The sequence below is a fragment of the Epargyreus clarus genome, unplaced genomic scaffold, assembly GCF_041222505.1.
Source record: "Epargyreus clarus isolate Ecla_fem2 unplaced genomic scaffold, WU_Ecla_fem_2.2 ptg000014l, whole genome shotgun sequence".
NCBI lineage: Eukaryota > Metazoa > Arthropoda > Insecta > Lepidoptera > Hesperiidae > Epargyreus > Epargyreus clarus.
In genome coordinates this window covers 6462278-6472464 of record NW_027332222.1, presented here as the reverse complement: position 1 = coordinate 6472464, position 10187 = coordinate 6462278, and the positions used below count along the sequence as shown (strand labels likewise).

At 34.3% G+C, this 10187-nt stretch overlaps 2 protein-coding genes across 5 annotated transcripts in view; both read left to right on the top strand.

The window, feature by feature from the left end:
• The first annotated feature begins 380 nt into the window (after positions 1-380).
• Positions 381-2847, top strand: LOC140747089 (uncharacterized). The gene is made up of 4 exons (XM_073079337.1): positions 381-1339; positions 1602-1799; positions 2147-2250; positions 2341-2847. Exons 1-4 carry the CDS (start codon positions 469-471, stop codon positions 2830-2832), a joined length of 1665 nt encoding a protein of 554 aa, XP_072935438.1. The 5' UTR covers positions 381-468; the 3' UTR covers positions 2833-2847.
• Positions 2848-3453: 606 nt separating this feature from the next.
• The window catches only part of ctrip (E3 ubiquitin-protein ligase ctrip), a 51490-nt gene continuing 44756 nt past the window's right edge, over positions 3454-10187 (top strand). For all 4 annotated transcript variants that reach the window (XM_073079675.1, XM_073079682.1, XM_073079681.1 and 1 more), the window contains exon 1: positions 3454-3839. The gene's annotated coding sequence lies outside the window, so the exon portion shown is untranslated. The remainder of the gene's footprint in view (positions 3840-10187) is intronic.

The following is a 10187-nucleotide window of genomic DNA, read 5'->3' as shown; positions in this document are numbered from 1 at the left end:
TGAAAAAACCGAAAGGTAATGAACTATTACAATTTATAAACAAATCGATTTTTCCGGAAGATATACCTATTTACTATATTAATAGAATTTCTTTTTATCTTTAAATATTCTATGTACGCTTAGATTACGGATTAAATTTGTTTTGCCTAGAAGTATTGTATTGTGTTTTGTATTACATAAGCAATATTAATTAAAGTAATATTTACTCGTTTAATAACAATTTTATAACACATACATTTATGGTCATATCTTTTTGCACACGTTTACATACTAAATTGTATGTATTGAGCAAAAAGACACCAAACCATTATTTTTACGTGAGTATATTTTGTGAAGAGAAATATCTTGAAATGTGGCCAAAAGAATATGCGCGTAGTCCTCCAAAAATAACTCACTGCTAGTTTAGTTTCACGCTACCGCGGTGGCTTATTGAATATATTGAGTTCATTTTTTTAAATAATAATATCAATGAGTGCTGACGCAGCATCTTTGCCGTGTCCAATATGTTTACATACAGGAGTTTTCAACTCTGCGCAATCATTAAAAGATAGATTAATATATGTTTCGACAAACAAAATCCTGTGTCCCGTGTGTCAAGAGGAAGTGTCTGGACTGGATAAACTTACGATACATTTGTTCAGTCATGTGAAAATAATAGCAGCAAAAGAAATTCCTAAAAAACTTCAAGACGGTGATAATAAACTTCAAGCAAAATCTGAAAATGCGTGTGTTGTAGAACAGCAGCAAAAGAAATCCAGAATATCGGTGACTAAAAATAAAACTCCGACGTCTATGCCATCCGTTACGCCCGTAAAATATGTTAAGATTTACCCAAAGCTACCGGTAATTGCTCTGAACACAATGCCTGTAATAGATATATCACATGGATCTGTAGATGCTTGTATGCAAAATGGAAACTCTTTATATTTATCAGCAGCAAAAAATGATTCAAAAACTTTACAAGTGAATAATAAATGTGACATTTGTGGTATACAATTTGTAGATGCGGATATTTTAAGAATGCATAAATGTTTAATACATAACCTTGATAATAACACTGAACATAGTTTCACACGGTATAACTGCCACCTCTGTCCAAAGAATTTTAAAATGAGAGGATCTTTGATGGTTCACTTAAGGGTAGCTCATTTTGGGTTTTCATCAAATAATGCGATAGACGATAATGTCAACAATACTATAAAAGGTAAAGATATAAATCAAGCTAAAGATACATCACTTATTCTCGAGAGGAATGATGGAAAACAATGGCAATGCGATGTATGTCGTAAATGTTTTACTACAAAGTACTTCCTGAAGAAACACAAGCGTCTTCATACAGGTTAAAACAATTGGTGTTTCTTTTTGAGGTAATTTATACTAACGGAATCTAATACATACATTATACTGGTCACCGTCAAATCACATTTAAGCCATATCGCAATCATACAATTAATACTGTAGGATGAATTCACAAGTTAACCACTTCGTAATTAGCGGGCTGCTTCATTGCTAATTGGTAAATAAAACGGATTTCATAGTTCAAGTAATTTTACTTTGTAGATCTTCAATTCAATTTATTTAATTTATTAATTTATTTCCAGGTGAAACTCCATACGCTTGTACGCAATGCAATAAAACTTTTACATTTCAGCAATCTTATCACAAGCACCTTTTATATCATAATGATGAAAAGCCACATACCTGTACATTTTGTGGCAGAGCTTTTAAGGAATTGTCGACTTTACACAACCATCAACGGATTCATACTGGGGAAAAACCGTTTTCCTGTGAAACTTGTGGTAAATTGTAATATTATCTATTTAAAAATTAATTAAAGGTGTACATTACATTAAATACGTAGATTATTAACACCATTTCCATTTTTAAAATGAAGCCTTTCTATAGATATCTTATGTAATATAATATATTAAATAATATTTTTTTTTACGTACTCAGCTATAGTTCAGTTTAATATTTCCTGTAGAAACTACTGGATACATTTCAATAACAATACTTATTTAGAAAAACAAGTTTTGCTTGAGAATAAATAGTTTACTATTTTTACGAGTTTCCGAATTTTCATAAAATTATCAACAACGCATTGCTAAACTTCATGTATCTGATTCATTTTATTTGGATTTTTCAGGAAAATGTTTTAGGCAAAGGGTTTCATATCTAGTTCATCGACGAATACATACTGGTGCTATGCCTTATAAATGTACAGCATGTAACAAAAGTTTCAGATACAAGGTAAGTTTTGTATATTAAGCCTCTATCACTTTGTGAAGAAATGTTACAACTTTAATAATACAGTCATATTATATCAAAATTTTTTTTTAGGTTTCACAAAGAACTCATAAATGTCAGGCTCAACCACCTGGTACGGTAATAAGAAAAACTGGCGATCTTGTTGAAAAACTTAAAAAGAAACACCCGGATTCTGTAACCGTAGAAAATACAGCACCAAAAAATAAAAAAGAATTTAATAAAGATATTACATATGTAGAAGTTTCCGAAGCAAATGCAGAGCTAGTTCGCACAGGTGCGAAAATATCATTGGAAGATATGGAATCTGATAATTTCAACATCATTGCAGAATCTTTTGATGGAAACAACGATAATAGTACTCCCAGCACAAGCTATTCTTCCCAGGCAATTAAAAATGAAGTATTTGAAATGAAGGATATGAACAAAATTGATTCTAATATAAAAGATCTAATAGATTCTCTACCAGTTGAAGATAAAAACGTACCCTCTCCTTCGGACATTTTAAAGAATTTATGCTTGTCTACAGACGAAGAGTTAAACAGCGTTCTGGAAGAGCTTATGTGATGTGATGTGAATTTTTAATTTGGAAAAATGTAAATTGAGTAAATAATAATACAGCAAGGTGTATTATAATACGTGGATTTCTTTATTTACAATGTACCACTGTGGTCTCACCTGGCACAAAATACGCAATGACACACAACTAAAATTGTTATGAAATATATCCTAAAATTTCTAACAAACTATCTTTTTGTTTGTTTTACAAGAAATTACTTTTAAAGTTAAATAATATAACTTTTTCTGGCCAATTACAAAAATGACTAGCATCATTTGAAGAAAGAACAAAAAATACTTTTTAAGCTTTCAAGCAAACAAGTATAATAATATTTTAAACAGTCACAAACTTTGTTCCAAACAAACCGGAGCATGATGCTGAATAATTTAAGCTGCGATTTCAAAAATACGAGATGATATGATAAACAATATTTAAATGCTTTCTTTACTTACTAAGACGGGTATATCATAGTAATATGTTTGAGTTTAATAAACTTGTTTTTCTATTACCTCAAGAATCGAGTTTTTAGTTCGTACAGATATCGATTTGAAATTTTACCGGAAAACTTTTGTGAATACCGGTTTTAAGATACAAAATAACGTAAACATTTAATATCTATGGTATTTTTCGCTTTCCGTCACCTACAGCTAAACACACACACACGTCCACATCTCCGTGGACTGTGGAAAAAAAATACGTGTGTAGCAGCCAGCTGTTTTTGTTCGAAGTGTTTTGAAAAATCAGTGAAAATCATTATGCATCGAAATTGAACAGTGTCAGTTACCTTGAAATAGTGTCATTTTATGAACTGAATGTGAATTAACAAGTTTGTATAAAATTCAAGCTGAGTGGACAAATAATCGATTTGTGGTTTTGTCAAACTTCACGACGAATGCACTACGTTTATAGCGATTTATTACGTCGTACTTATTTGCAGTGTAATGTGTGTAAATTAAACATATGAACTAAGGTCTGTTCATATGTTTTAGTGTTCCAAGACTCCTGTTAACAAAGGGTAAGTGAGGAAATGGCTTAAAGTTATTAATTTCAGTTCATTTGCTTCATGTACCATAATTCCTTTGTATCGCAACTTTATACTACAGTTTTAGAAGGTCATACTGTAATATCTGAAAGCTATAAATGACTTCCTCGTTTTATTTAGCGTTCAAATGATATTGAATGAAGTAATTATATTGTTAAATTATTGTTTAATACTTTACGTAATAATTTTACCAACTATATTAAAGTGTGTACATCCAGTAGTTGTAATTACCTACTTTAAAATATTTATCTGGTGCATATTATTTTCGATAAAACGTGAACTACCTACACTTTTTTCATTACCATGGTGTGTATTGCGTATTGTGATAAAGTAAAGAGCTGTAAATTGAACCACTTTGCGATATATCATAATATGAACAAAGGATCTTTTGTTAATTTTCCTTTAGGGTTGAGTAGATATAAATTTATGCTAACAACCACAGACATAAATCTGAATCTGTGCTAACAGCATTTTTCACTAAAATAATTATAGTTCAAAAAACTAAAAAACACGCTTTTATGATAAAATCAAGTAAAAAGTAGAAAATAATTTTCAATTTAAGAATCAATTATGGAACAGTAAATAGTATAATTGTGGAAAAAGCGTGGGGTGCTCCATTTACCATAATCAAGAGTGTTAAAAATAATATTGATTTAATGAAATTACTTAATATCTGCCTCTTTTAAAATATATTATGCAATCCATTTTACATATACGCTGAATCAGTAATTAATGAATAATTTGAATTAGGTTTTCGAGGATAAGAAACATAATTTAGTTTTCACTCAAAACCATTACATGCATTGTAATGGGTAATCTCCGATTGGAAATAAAATTTCACATCATGCGGGTTGCACAATAAAAATAATAGACACAATTTACTAAAAGGTGGAAAATAGAAGGTCCTATTTTGTTCACTTTGAAGATAAAAGCAGTCCGCTGTTTGTCAATCAAATCCTGCATCGGGAAGTTATCAATCAGAAGGTTAACTGCATGAACTTTGACTTGCTGAGTATATGTATTGACTCTTAAGGATTTACTGTACACTTTCATACATCAACCTCATAACAGCAGAAACATAGTTTTCCAAGATATTCCAGCTTAGTAGTTTAGAGGTGGTGGCACATGTGGGCAGATCTCAGGAAGGAATCTGGTCTTGTCTAGGGTTGATTGCAGATGTCCATAGCTAGTTAACTTGAAGTAGTTTTTTTTTTATTTTTTAATATAGGAGTAGCAGATGAACATGCAGTCCACCTGATGGTAAGTGGCTACAGCCGCCCATGGACATCTGTAATCAACCCCAGATAGAATTAGATATTCCTACCTGAGGTCGGCCACAGATTCGCTGCCACCCCTGAGGACTAAGCTGGAACGCCTCGGAAAAGTCTGTCTCCCTTACCACACCCTTCAAACCGGAACGCAGCAGCACCTAACACTGTTGTTATTAGGTAGAAATAGGTGTGGCGGTGGTGCCGCCGGAGTCGAACCACAAAGTGTTCTACCACCTTCAAAATAGGGTACATAGGGTTATAGTTTATATACTCATCTGCTACGTCTATATTATATAAAACGAAACAAAAAAAGACTTACAGTAATCTGGCCCCTAAGCCTAATGTAGTGCCCCCTGTAATCCAACAAGCAAAAATATTTGTTAATGTATAATTAAATAGGTGACAAATGATTATATGGCTGTGCAATATTGGATTTGGGGCAAGACAGGCAAGCCCCCAATATTTCCATAAGAAAGCGGCCCCCACAAAATAGAAAAAACTCAAATTTTTATGGGATCTGAAGCTTTTTCACAATTTTACCGACAATAAGTGGACTTTTATGACATTCTTTGAAAGTTGTTCAAATTCGGAAATTAGGAACCTCTGCTGCTTTGTTGCCAAAGGTCCTTCAGACTTCTAGGTCTAATCCTGCAGCTGCATAACATAAACCTATGTTAATTCCAATGCAATGAATAGTTACATAGTTTAAATTAAGAATAATTAAAAAATAGTGAAATATTATGAAGGTAGCCATCCATTAAATTTGTATTTTGTATGGTATTTTTTGCCTGTGATAGGAACTAAAGTACATTGATTGTGATGACATTGAAATAATGTGCGTTAAAAGATTTTGTGACCATTTATCAAACTTCTGTAACTAATAAAACCTTTGAAATAAGTATGCCAATAAATGCATACATATATCCCCTTTGTCAATAAGTCTTGAGAAGTCATTCCTTAACTTCTCAAGACCTATTGATACAAGCAGCAAGAGTGACATTACTGATTATTCTAAGGGTTTTAAGACCCTTTTTAGTTTAATATATCAAATATGCAGTCATAATCTGGTCAGAACATATGCAATTACTTTCTACCAGTGGTTACTGCTACTGAAGTAGTTAATGAGTATGTAAAAATACTTAAAAATGTTTTTCAATTCAATATTTTGTATTTTAAATACTTTTGCTCTTAGGTTTTATATATGCAAGACTACATAAGATCTACATAGGTCCATGGTATGCTCCAGCCTCTGTATGCACCACTGCCACACCTAATTGTACCTAATGACATAACACACCTATTAAGAGCTGCTGTGTTCTGAAATATAAGGTCTGGTAAGGGCACATTCTTATTAGAGTCATTTCAACATCTCGACCCCTCCTATGTATAATATCGTAACTGCAAAATGACAACTTATATGCTAAAATACGAATAAAATATGCATTTATTCAGGTATTTCTTTGAAATTTGGTATATATTTTGTTTTATACGCTTTATAACTTTACTTTGTCGATAAAACACGTTAAAATAAGGCAATTTATGAAATAAAAACGAAAAGGTACTTTTGTGGGTTATGATATTATACGTAGGAGGAGGGGTCGATCTGAGGAGTAAGGTGGAATGCTACAGCAAATTTACAATTTGCTACAGCAAAGCATCTGTGGTTGAGCTCAATCAGGACTCTAAGGTCTGTAACGTATCTAAGGTTGATCACGGAATTCACAGATGTCCATGGGTGGCAGTACCCATTTACTATAAGGTGAACTGCATGTTTGTTTAATACCTTTATATTATAAAAAATCTTATGTACTACTAGAAGATTCTATAAACATATATTGCTCTCTCTGTTGAGTTATGTACATTAGAACGAGATATCCACACACAAAGAATCATTTGGCCTATTGATTTGATAAGTTTTAACATTCTGACCTAAACTGGCTTACAAATTAAACATGTCAAAGAGCGTATCAATGGTTATTGTCGTGTGTTGAATACATTACAGATTTTTTCATAACTTCTAGCCTCAACCGCGTGTGGTACATATTGTATACATATAAGTTTCGAATGATTATGCCTTCTTAAAATATCCTGTTATGCAGGAGCGTGTATAAGGTGGTCCGGAAATATGTACAAGGAAATCAATTTTTTTAATGAGAGCGACCTATTTTACCGAGAAATTTCAAAGGTTGTTTATTGTGGGAACTCCAAAAAAATGGGGGCCATTAGCGTCATCAAGAAAAAACGTCGGTAGGACTTTTTCGGGACCAGAATAGGGCTACAGTATCCCCTGCCTGTCGAAAGAGACGACTAAAAGGGGGCTTCCGGGATTGCGGGTGGCAAGAGTGGGAGCTCGAACCGCCCAGCTAGCGGCCCGGGAAGGACGGCGATATGTGTGGTCGCTTACCGTCGTACGCACCAGACTGTGTGACGAGCGCCAAGCTCATCTGGGCGGAGCCCGACGGGCCAACGCGCGAAGAGGGCTCCGGTTGCGTTCCTTTGGAGATCCCGGAGCCCTCTACACAGCGCCGAGGACGGCCACCGGGGGGGTTTTAGTGCGGTAAGAATCCCACATAGCCCTACGTCGCGCCCACGACGACCGGGTACCTTTTGAAGGTTACCCCTCGTAAACAAAAAACAAAGGACTTTTTCTTTGTCAAGCTATAGCTACGCCAGTGCTGATGCAAATATTTCTCGTTCCGTATTGGTGACCGCAGGAAAAATAACTTGAGGGGAATTGGTATTACCCATATCCTAGTCATCTCCTTCGTCATCCATAAGTCAGCACGAAGTGGTGACATTCTAATTCGATACCACAATAACATAAAATATATTTTAAAAAGCTTCTTAACATAAAACGTGTAAAGTGTAAGATTATGTCTCTTAAGTCTCAAATCCATCATCAGTTTCAGAAGATACAAACAGCTATGTAAATTCTGTACTAATTGTGTACGCAGACGTGCCTCGCTCAGCATGCATACAGGTAGTTGTTTATCACAGCCGGGGCAGCGCTGTGGAGTCTGTATTGATCCGCCGCGGCCCCCGCCCGCCCAGACACCGCCCGTCACCCGTCTTTGTTTGCTCATTGCATACTCTAATGACACTTATATCTGTCAGTCTGTCTATTGGCAAAATATAGCAAATAATAGTCTGTCATATACCTACCATATTTAGGTAATAATCAATCTTAACGAATTTTGCCTCACAAAGTTCGTTTGAAAATTATTTCCTAGAATTATTTTCAAAAAATAGAACCTCAAAAAAGTCAAATTTCAATCTTAACCAAGCAATGCTTAATATTGTTTTAAGATCGGGCGTTTAAATTACAGGCGATAAGTGTCTCAGATTTAAATTTGTAATAGAAGGGTTATTTGCCAATTTGTTGTATGTTGTCCTGTTATCATTATGATGTCGAACTGTACCACCTTATCTTTGACCTATCTTATTCTTATCTTCTACCAATCTTCGAGTTTCTTGTAAACATGAGTTAATAATTACTCTTTGGACATATTTCCCAGCTTAAGTAAAGTGGATAATAATTTTGAGTAAATTTAAATAATGTACGGAAGTCGTACGATCGAATCCACAAACTTGTATTTGTTTTGTACCCAAATCGAACCTACTATTTTTTGGAAGGTTGTAGAACCAGTACATTTCGGAGGAGACACCAGCGCCAAATCTATTTCTTCATTAGAATTCCTAGCGTTTCGGTGCAAGGCTGTAAATGTCGACTAACTTACTTATACGATGCGACCATTAGACCTCAGGAGTGGCAACGTATCTGTAATCAGCTTCTAGTGAAACACCTGTTCTATAAAGCTTTCATTACAGATAACCATGGGCGGCAATGCCAACTTACCATTAGATGACTGCATGCGCGTTTGCTAATTCATCCTTATAAAATTTATGCGTGAAGTGTGTAACATGGTATGCAAAAAATATACACGCATACTTAAAACTATGTATTCATCATATTCAATCGTTTCATATGCATACTACATGTATATTTGGTTAGATGGAGGGTCAGAAATACATCAGAGGTAGCTCGCTGAGTTTGAATCGATATGATTGCGCCGCCCGGCCGAACCACCTTCCGTCGCCCCCTCAATCTGTTCGCTGCATAATGGAATACTATTATTTTTGGAAGAGACACTCATTAACAGAAATAATTAGCCAAGTGCGAGTCAAACCAGCGCGTGAGGGGTTTCGTACCACCAAAATTTCATATGGTTTTATTTTTTGTATTTGTTATTGTTATCATAGCAGCTGTAGAAGTATACATCCCGGGGACGAAGGCATTGCCATTTTTATCATTTTTTATTTTTTTTCCAAAACTTAGGATTCAAGACTTAGAGTTCTGTGACAGACGGACAAGCAGCGTGGGCTTACTAATAATGTTCTAATCTATTTGCATATGGTACTCTAAAAAAGAACAATTTATTGCACCAAGCAAGATATGTCAGTTCATCGAAACGTCCTTATCATTCACCGAGACGACCCGAATTAAACAATACTCGAGGGATATATTGGTAACGTCATCTTAAGTCGAATAGCCCATTGTATTATATGTAATAATTGCTATGGATGAGATTATATAATTAGATGTTACTTGTAAGTACAGATTAATTTTGTACGCTACTAATTCATGGTTTTTCAAAGCAATGATACTACTTACTAGCAATTCCAGGTTATTAGTCTTGGGAGATTGCAACAACTTGACTTGGTTAATTTGAATGTAGGTACGTATGTGAGGGACCAATCTTGCAACTGTAATTTAAATCAGTTAACTCCAACCGATTGAGTTGAAATTTTGCATACGAGTTTAGACGACAATCGATTATTCGCGATATTTTTAATTCAATAGTCTGGCGGACGCTCCAAGAGGGCGGACCAATTATTTTTATGCCCCTTCAACATATGAGTATCAATTGAAAGGGTTTTTTAGAATCGGAAAAAGGGAAGTATTAAAAAGATTGTTTTTAGAATTTTTTTTAATATTCCATGCCAAAACTTGTATTTTGCAATTTACCCTGAACAGGTATTTTGCAAATAA

What these genes read in the sequence shown, in the direction of transcription:
- LOC140747089 (XM_073079337.1), top strand. Translation starts at nt 469, where the DNA reads ATGAGTGCTGACGCAGCATCTTTGCCGTGTCCAATATGTTTACATACA. An exon ending in ACACAAGCGTCTTCATACAG is followed by an intron (nt 1,340 to 1,601) that starts GTTAAAACAATT and finishes ATTTATTTCCAG; the next exon opens with GTGAAACTCCATACGCTTGT. An exon ending in GTTTTCCTGTGAAACTTGTG is followed by an intron (nt 1,800 to 2,146) that starts GTAAATTGTAAT and finishes TGGATTTTTCAG; the next exon opens with GAAAATGTTTTAGGCAAAGG.